Below are 17,927 nucleotides of genomic sequence, written 5' to 3'. Positions count from 1 at the left end.
CATTTCCAATGTTCTTACAATGTTCATGGTCCCATTAAATATCTCGTGCACACATAGACGTCACCTGGGACTCACTGCTTCTAGCATCGAAGGCAGGAAGTGCGCAGCCTTGAGCGGAACCACCAGAAGATGAACACCTGCACTTCAGAACCATCAGGAAGTAAGTTTTATCTGAAGTTTGGGGACTACAGATCCCCTTATTCATAGCGGATACAAAGAAACAATAAACTTACATAAATACACAAAGTAGACAAGCAGATTGTAATTAATGGTAGGGAGGGAAAAAGAAAGTCAAATCCTTAGGGGGATTAGGCAAATTCACCCCCTCACTGCAGAAAACTCACTATAACCAGAACCCAGCTTTGTACAAGGCCCTGTAGAGTCTAGCCCCACCCCTGCAGTAATCTACACCGATCCCAGACCAGCACTGACATACCGGTGGATCATGGACTTGAGTTTCGGGAACACCTGCTATAAACGCCAATTAATGCAAGTACATTTTCTCTCGCTTCTTCAAGTTTAACATTTTCATTTGTTCTATTGGAAGTCTTCTGTCTTCCCTACCCAGTACCAACCCCGTAAATGGTCTGCTGCGAGATCGAACTGAGCCCTCAACCTTAATAGGAGTACCTTTATGGATGAGCTGCTGCCCCGGGCTGGGGCCCTTTGTAAGAGACGTGTCTAAAATTAAACCACCTGTGCAATCCACAGAAGAGAACTTCTGTCCCACAAAGCGAATACAAACACTCACAAGACACATGACATTGGTAAGTTCCAAAGACACATGATGATACAGGAGCCATACCATGGAGATGGACAGGGCTGTCAGGGGTTAATAATTTAGTACAATACATCCTACCACCCACCACCTAGTTCCGATCCGTCAGCCTCATCAACCTGAATACAAATCAGTCTTAAAAACGTCAACTCTGGATTTGTATGTAAAAACAAAACATAGACCAGTGTTGGCTAACCTGTGACACTCCAGGTGTTGTGAAACTACAAGTCCCAGCATGGAGTGTCACAGGTTAGCCAACACTGACAGACCATACTTTTTATATATTTAACTTTGGTTTCTTGCAGTGATCTTACGATATATTATAAATATGGCAGAAAGTTGTACCACCGCACCTACTATAGGATTTGACCCAGTATCAATACACATATCCCTATAAATACCTCCTAATAAGGATTCTGGATTAGTAATAGGGGTGCAACCTTGAAACTCAAAGTGTAATCTGGACAAGGAAAGATGCCTTGATTAAGCAACAGCGAAACGCGCGTCGGCGTTTTAACTGGATACACTTATTATTTATACTAGAGGAGTTTGTTCAGGCAGCTATCCCTGTAAGCCAAGAGTTAGAGGGAAAACCTAGTAGGCACATAGCAATACACTCCCCATAACAGAAATTTATTCTGCGATAGCGCTTTTGAGATACTTTATGCTATGGAGTGTGCTGCAGGGTTGACTGCATATTAACTATTTGTTGATCTGCAGGAACAAGTTAGAAGGAATTATATACCAGCGTTTGTGATCAATGTAAGAGATAATTGGGATTTACCATCTAATCCTACCTTACTTACTAGCTGGATACTATTGGGATTTTTATAGTCTGCTATTTAACAGACTTAATATAAGAAACATATTACAAATATATGTACATTCATGCCTATTATGGCATATGTTTCTCTATATAAAATCTGACTTTTTCACATCTGCATGTTTATCAAACTATTATACCTCTGTACCATATAACTTATAGTGGGATTATATAGGTACTATATTGAGTGCATCCAGCTTTTTAATTCATTTCCATGGGATTTTATTAGTTATATTTGAGTATATTTCGCTTTTAGGTTATATCTTAATAAAAGTTATGTTTTAAAGGATGGTAATCATGAATATTATCAACCAGAGGATTTAGTGCACCTTTATTTCAGAAACTTTGCTTTCTCATCTTTCCTTGTCCAGATATATTATAAATGGCAGATTCCAGGTTTATTGCCAAGCTTCTTGTACAACTTATTTATTGAGAAAGCTACTGGCATTAGCGAGGGGATGACAGGAATGGCAATAAGACATAAAAGTAATTGTATCATTTTTTTGGGGACAAATAGGCAGTTTATCAGATGTGGACGCTTCAAGCAATGTTGTAGCAGAGGCCCAGCCAAATACAATTATTAACAGTGCTCCCTGATTACGCCAACTTTACACACAGGCCAAAGCTGGTGTTATAACGAGGGCGACGTGAAATGGAATTTACACAATGAAAATGTATCTGGAGGGAAGAGAGGTTGGAGCATATGGGGGTGCAGGGAATAAAGAGGAAGCATTGTACATGTTATACAAGGTAGGGAGGGGTACAATGGGGGAGGGGGGGGGGGGGGTTCAACGTCAGAGCCCACAGCCATTTGAGCTCTAACCTCACCTCCTGGTGGCTGGCGTGGCAAGTTACAGCAGACGGAACCAAAGCACCCACGACTGGACACGACTGAACATCCTCCTTATTTTACCGAACAAATCGGTCAAGTTTATGAATAGGATTATTGTCCCTGTTTAGGGACATTCCCGTTATGTGAGAGAATGTGACATATATTAAAGCAAATTATACCAAGTCTTTGGCTCCCTATAAAAAAAAAAAAACACAGGACATGAAAGACAAGGCAATACTGTAGGTTTATGCAGTATAATTATGTACATTGTAAATACAACCTTATGGGCCTGGAGGGTCAACCAAAAAACACGGCATCTGAGGAGCCTGTTCACAATAGCCTCAGACTTTAATAAATATACACAAAAATGTAAAATATTGATTTTTGACAAAACCATCGAGGCCAAGTGAGAACGGCAGGAGCTGGGTTACCGTGAGGTAATATTGGAGACATGTAGAAACCCAGAACCTGGGGGTCTCAATGCATTTCAATAAAATAAAAAAAAAGGTCCCAAAAAACACCACATAAGGAGATTCTGGGAAGAGCGAAAACAGGAACTGATTTTACAGACGGGGAGTTTAGTGATCAATGATTACTTCTTCCAGGATTCCACAATCTCTGGGCGTGTGTGTAATATATCATTTTTTTCTGCTAGCCTTGAAGAATGGGAAGTGAATTTAAAATGTTAAAAAAAAATAGAAAACAACAAAAAATGACAAGAAGGGTCCAGTTTCCCCCCTGCAAGAAGATTTTACAAGCACTTCTTATCTGGAGTCCCTGAGGCCCGCCAATAGCTAAACAGGAGGTAGACAGCCTCCGTCTGTCCAGCTGCAAAGAACTGCAAGACCCAGCATGCCATGTAAGCTTCAGAGCATGCTGGGCCTTGCAGTACTTCACAGTTGGAGAGCCTGAGCTTGCCGACCGCCGGTCTAGACACTGGGGAGCAGTTTGTTTTTGGTATTTATGCAGGCGGGGGAGCAGCAATTGGACAGTTGCAGGGTCCCCCTCTCAGAACAGGCATCGGAAACAGCAAGAGCAGCGTAAGCAGCCTGAATTTGTTCTTCTGCCAAAAGGGCGGCGACATACAGGCGGCTGCATTGGCATCTTCTATAACGGACATAAAGATGTGGAGTTCTTCATATCAGACGGGGACGGCACACGTGGACAGCGGTATACAACCTCTGTTATAGGAAGGGGGTACGAGGAAACCTGTACTGCTTGGAAAGGGGCGAGTACACACCAGAGGGCGCTGTTCATCCAGTGTACACCCAACAGAACGCTCAGCTGTATTCACAGGGGTGTCCGCAGCCCGCCGGACAATGGGAGTTCGTCTGCATCCAGTTCATGAGGTGCTGTAGGTGGCCGCCATGCCCACAGCCCTGGCACCAGACAAACAAGCCCTTCACCACGTGGTGGCACACTGCACACATACTGGCACACTGCCGGCACCTAGGGGAAACAATGAGCAGATGTATTACATATACAGGGCAGCACAGTGGTTAGTATCGCTGCGCCTCAGCGCTGGGGCCAAACGAGAATTTAGATTGTAAGCTCCGATGGGGCATGGACGTGCTGTGTAATATCCTGGCGCTAAATAAATGCTGAAAATACTAGGAGAATGTATGCACTACTGTAAATTATAAAGGTATTAGAAGTCACTGAGATTGTCTGCGACCATATTAAGGCCGCAGGCCACAGATATCAGATTTAGTCTGCTAACCGTGATAATTTATAGTTGGGCGTTTGCTATTCTTTGACATAAAAGTTATCCTAATGGACGCGGATGTGCGGACATGAGAACTCACTGTATTTAGATATAGTTTACAGGAGTTTATACTTCTGCTAGAATTACTTCTGTAGTACAAGCAAATTAGTGTAAACCCAGAAGTTTGTGAATTTCCTGTCTGTCTGTATAACTTTATTGATCTAGCCCCCCCGTGTACGCAGACATGGGGGCCATCGGGGAGCAGGGTTCCGCCCTCACCGGTCACAGATCCAGCCCTTGTTGCTCATCGGTCTCTTGCAGTTGCTGCAGTTGATGTGGAGGGTGGTGGAGGCCTGGTTGAGGCAGTTGATGGCGCTGCAGGTGCTCAGCTTGATCACCTGGTTGGAGACGTTCCACAGCTTGAACCGCTGGAGCAGGTCGATGTAGGAGGTGAACCAGTGCTCCTGCGGAGGACGATACACACAGACTTTACTACAGACTGTCAAACATGGAGCAAACAAACATTCCCTGAATTTTTTTATTTTTTTTTAAAGAGTGTTTACTGCCCCTTTTTTTTATTTTACCATAATATGAGTAAGGAAGAAAACGTGAACACAAATGAGCCAATATTTTTCTCTACTCGTCACAGGAAGTAAATATCTTAATTGTGTAAATCATTGAATTTGATGCTTTTCTATGAAAACCAAAAGCTAGAGACTTTGTTCTTGTGTTTATTTTTTTTTCAGTGTGATGTGTTATATTTATTACGTTTGGTCTTCTTAGATCTATGGTGAGTAATTCGCGATTGTCACTGGGCTTGAGCATCAGACGGACAACGATCCGAACGAAACTTGGGAGAGGGGATTTAATATTAAATAAAATGTGCTTGTACCGGTCAGAAGTGTGCTCTACAGAGACTTCACATTTAATTTTACCCTAATCTCACCTCCTTTCCAGGGCAGGATACTTTAATACAAGACATTAGCCATACTTACCTGAAATCCATGGTCTAGTACGGACCGCCACCACTAAAACATAAGCTGGTAGACTTACATCCTTTTACACTATCCCAATATCAGAGCCCCCCTGCACTGCCACTGATAACATTATAATGAGCTATAATGTAACAGTTTATTATAATTAGAGAAATTCTAAAACCTAATATAGCGCATTATGTTTAGCTGGAGTTGACATGAGAACATCCATATTGTTTCACTATAATAAACCTATTCTAACACTATTATGGTAGGCACTAGCTTCCCGCTCCGGTGCTGGAGGTAGTAGAGAACAGGAGGTGGGAGCGAGGATTAAGTGAACGGATTGCGTCGCCCTTTACCTGGGTCTGCTCATCTATTTCCTTGCGGATTCGCTCTCCCAGCACGATGAGAACGGAGGCAGCCATCTGCACGTCCCCCTGCTCGGCGTAGAAGCACAACATGTCCCGCACGGTGGGGTTGAAGAACTCGCTAGGGAGCCGGTTTTCGTACAAGGCGTGGGAGATGGAGATGAGAGAGAAGGATTCCACCGGGGTCAGGGACACCGTCTCCGCCTCGTTGCCGCTCACGTGGGGAGAGTCGGCCTTATCCTGCAGGTGGTCCAGAGCCGAGGGGGTGTCCGTGATCTCGTGACGCAGGGGGAAGCCCTCCTGAGGGAGGACGTATTCTTGTTCCTCAGCTGCAGATGCCAGAATACATTGTAAGTGACATTGTAAGTATTGGAGACCAGGTCTGTAGAGACCTGGGGCTAGATTTACTAAACGGCGGGTTTGAAAAAGTGGAGATGTTGCCTATAGCAACCAATCAGATTCTAGCTGTCATTTTGTAGAAAGTACTAAATAAATGAAAGCTAGAATCTGATTGGTTGCTATAGACAACATCCCCACTTTTTCAAACCTGCAGTTTAGCAAATATACCCCCTGGTCTCCAAATACAAAACAGATCGTACAACACACAAGGATGGTAGGCTGAACCCAGACTTGTGTATAGGTTATATGAATGTACCACGATAATGAGGTTGTACGAGTTAGGGGCATCAATTTATCATTATTAGAATTATATAAAGAAAAATATTAGATTACTTTTGGTCAAATGAAATTTTTTTTTTTGTTTTATATAGTTTAGGTGGTTGTTTGTAAATAGAATTTGATTTGCAAAAAGTTGATTCAGGAACTATAACACAAAAAAAAACATTTTACACGCACTGAAGCGCTCATTGAGAAATAAAATGATTTTGGAAAAACATAAAAGTGCTTTTCAGATAAGATAAGTGGAGCTTTTTTACTGAATCAATTCCATATGCACTGTTTAATTACCTAAACTAGGGCACCAGATACCACCCCCACAACCAGATTTAATTTGTGTATTTTCTTCCATCTTTCAGATTATTATATTTCTGATCAGGCAAATTATTACACTAGTGTTTGTAAAGCTTCACTTAAAGCATATGAAACACACACACATAATATATATATATATATATATATATATGACTCTGGACAGCAAGAACTTTTTCTATGCAAAAAGTCCTATGAGATGGGATTCACCTTTACCTTCCTACATCTTACAGTAAAACACAGAGAACCTTGTTTGTCTGCCCATTTGTTATTTGTTAGAATATATATAGTTTGTGAACATCCTACCATGCTATAGAATGAAATAACCACTAGATGGCAGTCCTCCATTAGAATCTATGGGTGGATATCACTTTATCTCCACATTAAAAATAAATACAAAGAGCAGATAGACATTTTGAATAGAGTGCATGGATGTACGACACTGCTGGGTGAGGGTCACCACCTCCCTTGTACAATATCAGATGGTGGTGCTGGATTGGTCCATAAATGGAGGGATTAGCTACTGTAGAGAGCAAATCTTGTCCCGAGGGAGGAATACCCTGTAAAAGGATTGACTGGGACAATTTGGGACAGTTTACGACCCAGCTAGATAACTGGAGGTAGTGAATTGCCTGTTCTTGGACCTGGCGTTCCCGGTATATTGTCCAGGAATGGAACCATGGTGACCCCATCATGGAGCCACCATCAAGGCCATGGCATCGGTTTAGACCCTCAGAAGCTAATGAGGGAGAAGAAACCAACACTCACGGTGAGGATGTTCATGGTCCACCATATACAGCTCGTCCTCGTCACCCTCTACGTCTCCCAGCAGGTAGTCCGCAGGAACGTCACTGCCCTCCGTCTCTTCATTTTCTGCCAGGGATTGAAAGTTAAATCAGTGAAACACAACATTCCTTTTGTTTGTCCTACATGAAGCCGGCCGGACCCAACTAGCGCCGCGTCTGACCAATCTGTCCCCCTTATCTCACCTTTACCAGCGCTGCGCACGCAGCAGCCATTCCGCTCTCCTTACCATCGTTGTTTATGGTGGTGGGGTCCATAAGACTGCTGTCCGCCCGGCTGTCTCCCTTGCTGTGCTCCAGCCGAGCCTCGTTGCCCATCCCTGAAGGCATCTCTTTGAGGTTGAAGCTGAAAGGAGACCATCACAATTACACAGAGGTCACACCAGACGCAGAGAGGACCACGCTATGTATTAATAACCCACCTGTTGAGAAGGGGCAGTGTGTTGCCACTTTTGCCCAGGGTGTGGTTGAGATTGGTAGGCGGCACGGTACCCGGGCTGCAGTAGATGATTCTTAGCATCGTCCACGTCTGAGCAACCTGGGAGGAAGAAGCAACAATGAGAAAGTTATCTACAGGCAGACGTAAGAGCAGGAAGCAGAAGCACCGACATCCTCGCTTACTGCCGTCTCTATCCAACGCTGTAACACAAATCAGGAGCAGAGATTAAAAAACACATAAAAAAAACAAACAAAAACACATTTACGTCTCAATATATAGAACAAATTCAATTTCTTTTCTGACTACTGTTATTACATCTCTACTTTTTCAAATCCGCAGTTCAGCAAATATACCCCCATGTCCTGTTAGAAAAGTATATAATCCACTTTATAAGCCTTAGTCACCCCTTTGCTTTGGCAAAAAACTCTAGTACTGATTACATGAACTACTCTTCCCCCGCCAGCCATTTCTATGCCGATACTGAAATGGTATGTTCCCCAGATGTCCTGTTGTCACTTGTACAGTTCTGGATATGAAAACCTCATTATAATTATATATATTTATAAGTCACATATAAAGTGTTTTTTCTTTCTTTATAAGCTGCCCATCAACCATCTTAAGCCCTCCTGTGGCCATCTGACAGGAGCCCAGAGGGGTACCCCAAGTTTGAGATGTGTATCTTGGTCTCTCGGCTCACATTGTGCATATACAGAGAGGGATCTAGAAATCATCACATGTCCCGAGTTTCAAAATTGAGGCAATCTAATCATATGCAACACTGATGGAAAAGGTCTAAAAACAAAACAAAATAGAAAATAAAAAATGTATCATGTTGAATTATTGCCTATGCTTGAAATAACTACTGAAAAGACTGGCCAACTATATCACCTACCCTTTTCCAGCAGGAAACGTACACAGTATTATGAACCTCTATGGTGTGTGTGTGTGTGTGTGTGTGTGTGTATGTGTATATATATATATATATATATATATATATATATATATATATATATATATATATATATATATATATATATATATATATATATATATATATATTTGGGAATTTAGAAGTGCTGATATGGAAAATGAAGTGAACGACCAGGAGCACCCTACAAGCTTTAGGGATTTCGATAGAGTGAAATTAATTTTAGATGCTTTTTAAAATTCCTGCTCATCAGCTGAGGATAACGCAAAGGTTAGACAACTTAGAAAGAAAATGAGTTATCTGCTTTTATGGCTCTGTCACCCTCTTCAAAAGGGCTAAGTGTGATAACCTGACCTCTACTTAGTCACTTTATAGCCTATATAGGACATTAGTGCGGGAGATTGAGTGTTTGTAGCTAACTCAGCAGGACAAGTCTTCTCCCTTCAGCTGAGCGAATCAGAAAATCTGACCAAACAATCAAGAGAAGCAAATGGCAAACACTGCAAGTCATGTAGCCTTGTCATAACATAACACAGGTCACACAGTCACTCCATCTTTCTAAGCAGAGAGATACCAATTCCATCATAGACTGAGCAGCCAATTATTAAATGAATATCACTCCAGTAATGGTCCATCTTTAAGAAACACAGAGAACTGGAGAATATAAATTGCCAACTAACTAACATACAGCAGTACGGTTATAAATGTTTGGCGATACCAGAGCAGCTTAAGACAAATGTTCGCAACCTGCGGCTCTTCAGTTATTGTAAACCTGCCCAGGACAGAAACTGGGGGGGCAGCGTGTGACCTGTAGTTCTAGTACAGTTGGTGGCATAGATTACCCATCCCTGGCTGAGTGTGTGCTTCGACACATTAGGTTACTAGGCCATCTCCTGAACGGTGGTAATCGCTTACCCGATGACGATAACACTGACATACACGAGACCTACAAGAAAAACACGATTGAATGAAAAAACGACAGGTATATTAACCTTCTTCCGACTGCCCAGCTCTCCGGCAGGACTGTGTGACGTCAGTGCGCCCTTCATGCCTTTAATTTTAAAACGGCAATGTCGGGACCCTGCAGGGACAGTTTAAACAGGGTCCAGACATTGCCGTTTTAAGTTTAAAGGCACGAAGGGCGCACTGACGTCACACAGCACCGCCGGAGAGCTGGGCAGTCGGAAGAAAGTTAATATACCTGTCGTTTTTTCATTCAATCGTGTTTTTCTTGTAGGTCTCGTGTGTGTCGGTGTTATCGTCATCGCCAACTCCTGAAAGCCCGTTACTAGACATTGGACCGGAGCTAGCAACCTATACAGACAATGCAGTTCTGAATTCGTAGAGTAGTCTTGCACAGGTGGAGCTAGTTTGCAACCTGTTCAGGCCCTGGAGTTTGGGATCATCCACAGTAGGAATGAAAAGTTGCGACTACCCCCATCTACGGATCAGTGGGGAACCTCGTAGGCAGCTAAGTGAGGACCTGCTGGAGGCAGGAGAGTAGAGACAGGGGACATGTTTGAGACAGACAAGAAATGCCCCTCGTTGGTCCTTCAATGGGATGCATAGCATATCAAACATACAGTTCAGACAGGAGACATCTAAACCTGTTGAGATGGAGAACAAATGACCACGCTGCACATTTTAACCACTTCCTGTTGTATCCGGGGACTCACCTGCCACCTGTTGAGTTCTCTAGCCACTTTGGCGTTATGGTCACAAAGTTCTGTCAGAGATCGCCCCGCCAGCACATATCTCTCCGCTGTGGCTACAAACCAGCCCATGTCTCCACCCCCCGTCTCAAACACGGTCAGACCGCTAGAGATGTTCTCAAACTGTTCCATGGGGTCCGGTTTCCTCAGGAAGAAGATGGGATGCCGCCGGTCGTAGGGTTTCCTGTTGGAGTCATGCGAGGAGGAGGAGGAAGAAATGAGGCTTTCCTTGGCTGCAAAGGCCAAGTCCCCGAAAAGACCATAACAGAGGCCTTCCGGATTAGCCCTGTCTATCGGCCTCCTGGCGTCTCTGAAGATGTGCTGGTACAGAGTGCTGTCCTTAGAGCCCGAGAGCAAGAAATAAGGGTCGTGTGAGTGACGCCAAATGATGCCCGTCGTTACATCTTTGTGTTCCTCAAAAGTAGCAAATGGAATAAACGGTCGCCGTACGTCCCACACGTAGATGTTATGGTCCACCATCATCGAGCAGGTGCCTATATGGTACTTCCTCTCAGGCCGCCACTTGACCCGGGCCACGGAGGCGATGGTCTGTACACAGTAGATCTCCTTGGCTCGGTTAGTGTTCATGTCCCACACTTTCACCATCTTATCACGCCCACCAGTCGCCAGCCATCCTCTGCAAGAAAAGAATCAATTACAGACGACTGGGACATATGAACTAATAACCCTGAGGAGGAACAAAAGTTGTTATTTGTGTATTAGTCTGCCGGGCCAAGGACTCAGAAAGAACTTGCCGATTTTGGATGAGTGACTTAAGTACATATAAAACGCAGTTCTCGATCCCTAGCACGATATCCTACAAAAGGGACGGAGGTTAAATGGCCATTTATCCTAGTAGAAAATTATTGCTACTATTTAGCTATAATGCCCCTAGTCCTTCACATGTCGATGGTGCCTGAATCCCGAGTCACTGTTCCTAATCTTCTAAGGGGTATAGTTACTAAAGTGCGGGTTTAAAAAAAGTGGAGATGTTGCCTATAGCAACCAATCCGATTCTAGTTATTTATTTAGTACATTCTTCAAAATGACAGCTAGAATCTGATTGGTTGCTATAGGCAACATCTCCACTTTTTCAAATCCGTACATTAGTAAATATACCCCTTAAGTCTAAAACTGCAAGCTCATCATTGTTTACAATGCCACATCTGAAATAAAAACATTGCACCCCATGTATTTTAATGTATTCCCATGCTTTCAATGGTGACTAAAAATAAACCGTGTGTGTCCTATAAGATAAAGAACTTTGAAAAATGTGACAGCTCCCATTTAAGACGAGTCAATGTGACATTATGATAAAGGTAGCTTGTTAGTTTCCAGTACAGTTACCCCCATTGTTCACACTCAGGGTACATACCGGTCCTCAGGGTGCCAGTCACAGCAGAAGACGGGTCCATTGTGGGCAGTAAACATGCGCTCGAATCGGTCCGGCCTCCGGATGTCCCACAGTTGTACATTCCCGTTCTCGAAGGTGGCGGCGAAGGTGAAGTAGTCCCGAATGCTAAACTGTACGTCTCTCACGCTCTCCGACTGTCCTGTAAGGGGGGATTGTACTAATCAGGGCCGGAGACACGACATATACATAGTACAAGGGGTGGGTATACATTGTTACAGATACAAGTTGGATGCATGGGGGTGTAAGAATTTTTGGGGGTACACGGTATATAAATCCACACAAGTTTAAAAACCTGCAAGCCCTGCCTACCAAAGTCTTCTCTGGGGTTCGCAGACGTCCACAGGATTTGTAGATATCACAATATACTTCCCGAGAGGGAGCAAGACTAGTGTTTACCTGGCAAACATTTAGGTACCAACCAATAGACCTCCAATAGTACAATGCTCTTACTGGACAAATCATTGTGTTGAATGTGTACCTGTCAATAATATACAATGGAGGCAGAGCTAATGGGTCACTCCAAGCAGAGGTCTTCACTTCCCACAATTAGAGTAATGGCTCCATGGACATGCTGCGTATAACAATTAGAAAGGTTAGGGGGATATTAGCACTAAGGAGATGAAGGACTACCTAGCAGCACTATAAATAAAACCAATTCAGAAGCAAGGACTCCTGGGTAATGTAGATGACAGACAGCTTTTGAAGACAATATTTTATGAAACTGGTGTTCACAACGCAACAAGCTTCAGGTTGAAACAGAAATCTCACCTATGGATGGTCTGCTTCCACCTGCTCATCACTGTAGGACAGGCCTTTTACTGGGTACAGGAAGAATTATAAAGCCGACCTTATCGAAGCCCTAAGAAATACACACCCTGCACTGATGAGTCTTATCAGGACAAAACAATCTATAAATAGGATTCTATCTCAGCATGTCACATGTATCACACTCTGAGTACCCTGAATGTAGGATTATATAAAACACTACATTTACCCTAAGCCAGTGGGTGGGCTTATCTCATAGTAATGGAAAATACACATGATGCATAAAAGCTCACTTCAATGACAATTAAACCTCAATTATGAAGCATGAATGCAAATGTACTTTTCATTCTTAGTCAATGTGGGATTATCCCCCTCATTACAGACAGTCAAAGCTACATTACACTTCCTTAAGACACTACGTAAATCTGATACAGGGCAAAAAGCTCAAACTAAAAAGCACAGAATGGCAGTTAGCTGTGACATTACCAGCCAAGCCCCTGTTTATGAACACGACAATCCACTTACAGCAATTCTGCTACACAAGTCTGTCACTTACATTGTGCTGCTGTGGAGAGATACCAGACTGAGAAGCTCTTTACGTTGCAGCCCTCGCACATATGTAGAATTACAGGTTCATTTTAGACTGCAAACATTTATGTGGAGAAAATCCGCATCACTCACATCTAGCACTGCACGAGCACTAGCGGCTCTTTACAGACCAGTCTGTTGTGTAGAGTGTTTCGAATCAGGACACAAATAATCATGTTTGCTGTAACGTGTGCAGACTTAGCGTGTTACACATGTCTAAAATATGAAAAGGTTTGTTAAAGGCCAAAAGGTTGGTTCACCCTTCTAGCCCATGCAATCTCCTGTGACAGCACAATGGACAACCTTCCACTCCGAACTTAGGTACAGTGGGGCTGTATCACTCCTTTACACTGACCGCTTGAACAGATGCGGGAGAACCCCATCCTCTGAGCGTCAGGAGCTGGAGAGATGGAGCCGCCAGATAGTGTACACTCCCTGCTGGCACTTGTTTGAACCCTAAGGGTGCCACCTTAAGCACCTTTAAGTGTACACTCACCAGACGTCACCCAGTGGCTCCAGCTCTCTAGCACCGTAGAGCTTAGAAGATGACGGCTCCTCTTCTCTCAACCGGCAAGTGAAAGGTAGGTGAGGGGCCGCATTAGTGGACTGGTCCCAGGAGCAGTGTGTCTGGGCTAGCAAAGGAGAGAACCTCTAATTTACGTCTTAATCTTCCATAAGCATAAATACTTCATTATGCCACTCCGTGATACACAGCATTTGATATAGAGTAATGTCAAAACGTGGTCTTCTTGCTATTTAATAAAAAGCGTGAACATGTTCTAACTTGTCGCAACCAATGAGAAGCTTGATTTCATTAAAGTTACTAGACTAATCAGAGCAGAAACCTATATGGATGCTATGCGTTTACCACAACTGTTTGCCATTTTCCCCATATTATTATAAAACCCTCAAATCACCTGAGAAGGTGCTGACAGAGTCCTTTTTACGCAGGTCAAAGCACTTCATGTAGCCATCCTGGGAGCCGCTGAGTAACATGTAGACCTCTGTGGGGTGGAAGCAGACTTTGTTTACTGTCCTCTTGTGCTCGGTAAAGAGCTGGTCCTGTTTGTTCCTGGACGGTTTGCCCAGATTCCAGGTCACCACTACCCCATTGGTGGCCGCCGTCGCCAGGAGATTCTCGTCCATTTGGTGCCACACCACATCGGCACAGCTAAAATTAAGAGAAGGCTTGCGGCCTACCCTTAGGTTTAGCTTTTCCGCAAAGTGGTCTTCTTCCATGGAGTAGATTTTGAAGATGTTGCGCCCGGCAACCACCACTTGAGCGGCATCGCGGCAAACACTTATGGCGTTGGCAGGGGCGTCAAGGTGACAGAACATGGTTCGGCCGGTCAGGGTGTTCCCGCCCAGGGCCGTGGTGACCCTCGCCATTTTCTCCATGGCGAGACCACGCCCACTGGCCCCCTTCCAAACTCCGCTGAGGGCCTCCACAAGAGCGGTTCACCAGACCAATGCCTCAGAGGAACATGCCGCTTCAAGTATACGAGGAGGAGCGAAGTTAACTTCCTAGTAGGACACTTTCCTTAGACGCGAACCAATCTTCCAATGGATTTGTGGCATCAATAAGTATCTTGCAACTCCTAAAGAGAACAAATATACAAAAACACAAAAGAAAAAGTGAGCATTTCAAAGGAGTTTTTGGAATACAAGGCATGTCAAATCCTGGCGGAAGAGTAAGCGGAAAAGAAACAATGATAAGGTCAGTGAGCCACTGCTATTATCCCCATGTAAACACACAATGTCCAGTCATGTCTTCAGTGTAATCCATGGGTTCAGACAGGTCATGGAGCTACACATATGTGCAGAGAAAGCAAAACTAGCTCCCTAATGTAAGCACTAGGATTTACAGGGCTAATAAGGTGTTCAAAGCTTTAGGTTTTCCTCTTAGGCATGGCTGTCCAACTGGTGATCAAAGGACCACAAGAGTTGCAATTTATATGTGGCCTTTTCCGTGTAAATACCTGCCAAGCATTGCTTTAATGCACCAAAGGGATGTTAAACCAGAAGCATAAGCTAATATAATAAGTTATCATGTTACATTCACTGATATATAAAATACCTGCACCAAATAATGCACAGCCGCTTCTTTGGCTTTTAAAGTTTTATGTTTGATCAGCCTGAAAAGCAGGAATGTTCAAATTCACATAACACACAGCAGCAAACAATAGACTGACCCCTAACTGCACCCACCAGACAATGGTTTGGTTTTGAGAATTCTACACCGCATACAAAGTACAAATAATCCTCAGCCACATAGCAGATAACACCGTTTTGTATATTTTCACTTTGTTTTCCAATGTTTGCTGCTCGACCATGAACGTGTTCCCTTAAACCTGTGATGATAAATATTTATATCACTTTCTATACCTGCCACGGTGTGCCCTTATATTTCTATTGCAATGGGTGGGTAGTAGCCACCTGGCAAAAGCCATCCTATATTCTTACGTAACTGTGCATAATATATTGGTCACTGGGCGACTTTAATTTCATATAAAGTTTACTGGCCAAGGGTTATTTAATAACAATGCTCAAAGTTGCAAATCTGCACTAAAACTAAATCACCCGATTAGCTTTTATCTGTCTAATGTTAATTAAACAAGAAGTAAAAACATACTGGTAGGTTAATTGGCTGCTAACAAAATTGCCCCTAGTCTGGGTGTGTGTGTCTGTGTGTGTGTGTATGTTAGGGAATTTAGACTGTAAGCTCCAATGGGGCAGGGACTGATGCGAGTGAGTTCTCTGTACAGCGCTGCGGAATCAGTGGCGCAAAGACGTAACTTAGAATTCTAGCGCCTGGGGCGAGAAAGACAAAAGCCGCCCCCCTAGCCCTCAACCAAATTAACCTAAAATATTACTAAATTGTGCCCCCCCCTTCAGCATTGCGCCCTGGGCGGTCGCCCCTGTCGCTCAGCCCTAGCTACAGCCCTGCAGTGGTGCTATATAAATAAATGGTGATTATGATGGGTTGCTGTGGCTTTAACACAGAATTGTAGCTCTGAACATCATTTGTACAATATCAGGTGACCGGCCTGGCTTCTGGGTGAGGGATGAAATCATATAAAAAAGTTCTATGCTGTTTTAAGAGCTTCCACTTGTTGCATTTATAAGGGAATGATAGATATGCTGTAAGTAGTAGTGGCCAATAACATTTTTAATTATAATTCTATTCAACCCTGATTAGTGCAGCCACTAAAGCAGTGCAGACATAGAGGAGATGCTCCAACCACCAGATCAAAGCACTAAATGATAGAAGATTGATGGACAGATTCCTGTAAAACATCGCAGCCTGATTCATCCATATGAATAAACATCAGACAGGAGAGGAAGACAAACTGCAGAAGTAAAGACTGAGTGTCATGGCAGCAGATCACACTGGAGCAGATCACACTGGAGCAGATCACACTGGAGCAGATCACACTGGAGCAGATCACACTGGAGCAGATCACACTGGAGCAGATCACACTGGAGCAGATCACACTGGAGCAGATCACACTGGAGTAGATCACACTGGAGCAGGACAGATGGTCACCCCGTGTAATACATGGTGCTCTGACCCCGTGTAGATACTACAGTGGAGGTGGTCGGGAACATAGACAGGGACACAGTACTGGGGAAGGATACAGCGTACATCCGGGTAACACGGTGTCTCTCCAGCTGCCAGTACTCAGGGCAGAGACCACCGACCTCAGGGTGAGTATAACACACGGGGAAGGGGAGCAGAGCCCCCTGTACCCCCCAAAAACCCCAATAATAACACCCGACCGGGTCACTACTATCACCCCCACTCACCGGCTCTCTCTCCTCACACCGGAAGCAGCACGCAGTCCGTCACTTAATGTGTTCCGTCTGTACTGTGACCGGGATTATGAAGGTTCCGCCCTCACACACGTTCCGCCCGGATTGTGTCCCAGGCAGGTCTGATATTACACACAGAGCCTCCATTATTTATTATTAGACCTTTTTTTGTATATTTTGGTTTAAAGTACTGGGAAAATAGTGATATATCTATCAATATGTATATATATATATATATATATATATATATATATATATATATATATAGATGTAGACATATATGTATATGTAGTGAGATTAATGGGTGTTTAACAAATTCATATCCCCCAATACTTAAATTTGATGGCAATAATTATATATATATATATATATATATATATATATATATAAATAGTGTGCATAGTTTACCATCTGTACTCATTGGGGGGGGGAATTCAATTGGCCGCATTACTGTAAAAAGTCACGCAGCCTGCGCACTATTACCGTTATTACAGTAACGGTGCGCATAATGACCATTAATACGGTAATTTCAACGCCGGCTTTTTGCTCTTGGCTCCCTGAGCCGCGAGCAGAAAGCAGGGTTACAATTACCGTATTAACGGTAATAGATTTAGCACTGCTTTACTTGCGGCAGAATTGAATTCCTCCCATAGGGTTCTATGCATCGGGCTAATATCTACTTAAAAGAAGCGGAAACGGCTGTATATTTGTTATGCAGTAACTGCCTAACGGAGGAGACTTCACAGAAATCTCCTCCGTTTAGGCAAATACCAATCAACATCGCAGCCCATAGATTACTATGGGGACTGCGATGTTCTGCAATGCATGAAGCTTTCATAAGCTTCGCATTGCACTGACAGGTAACGCTATCTCAGGATGGCACAGCACTTCCTGCGGTCCAGGAGAAACGGACCGCAGGAGAGGGGTCACTTAGCAGGGGCCCCCAGAGTAGCCCCTGCATGGTGCATCCAGTGGCGGATCCAGGGGAGGTGCGA

General features: G+C 43.7%; 1 protein-coding gene across 1 annotated transcript; it reads right to left on the bottom strand.

The window, feature by feature from the left end:
- Positions 1-2,658: 2,658 nt before the first annotated feature.
- Positions 2,659-16,992, bottom strand: WDR24 (WD repeat domain 24). Its single transcript, XM_075179114.1, has 10 exons — positions 16,927-16,992; positions 14,037-14,717; positions 11,728-11,905; positions 10,317-10,989; positions 7,696-7,811; positions 7,504-7,619; positions 7,239-7,343; positions 5,475-5,812; positions 4,418-4,602; positions 2,659-3,882 (listed from the first exon to the last, which is right to left on the bottom strand). The coding sequence occupies exons 2-10, from the start codon at positions 14,515-14,517 to the stop codon at positions 3,714-3,716; spliced, it is 2,361 nt and encodes a 786-aa protein (XP_075035215.1). The 5' UTR covers positions 14,518-14,717; positions 16,927-16,992; the 3' UTR covers positions 2,659-3,713.
- Between the last annotated feature and the right edge of the window lie 935 nt (positions 16,993-17,927).

Source organism: Mixophyes fleayi, chromosome 7, assembly GCF_038048845.1.
Source record: "Mixophyes fleayi isolate aMixFle1 chromosome 7, aMixFle1.hap1, whole genome shotgun sequence".
Lineage (NCBI taxonomy): Eukaryota > Metazoa > Chordata > Amphibia > Anura > Limnodynastidae > Mixophyes > Mixophyes fleayi.
The sequence above is the reverse complement of the archived record's forward strand: the minus strand, read 5'-3'. Positions and strand labels throughout refer to the sequence as shown.

Excerpts from the sequence above, each read along its gene's own strand:
- WDR24 (XM_075179114.1), bottom strand. The coding sequence starts at position 14,517 with ATGGAGAAAATGGCGAGGGTCACCACGGCCCTGGGCGGGAACACCCTG. Across the intron at positions 5,813-7,238 it reads GGACCATGAACATCCTCACC|CTGAGGAACAAGAATACGTC; the intron begins GTGAGTGTTGGT and ends TGGCATCTGCAG. Across the intron at positions 4,603-5,474 it reads AAATAGATGAGCAGACCCAG|GAGCACTGGTTCACCTCCTA; the intron begins GTAAAGGGCGAC and ends CGTCCTCCGCAG.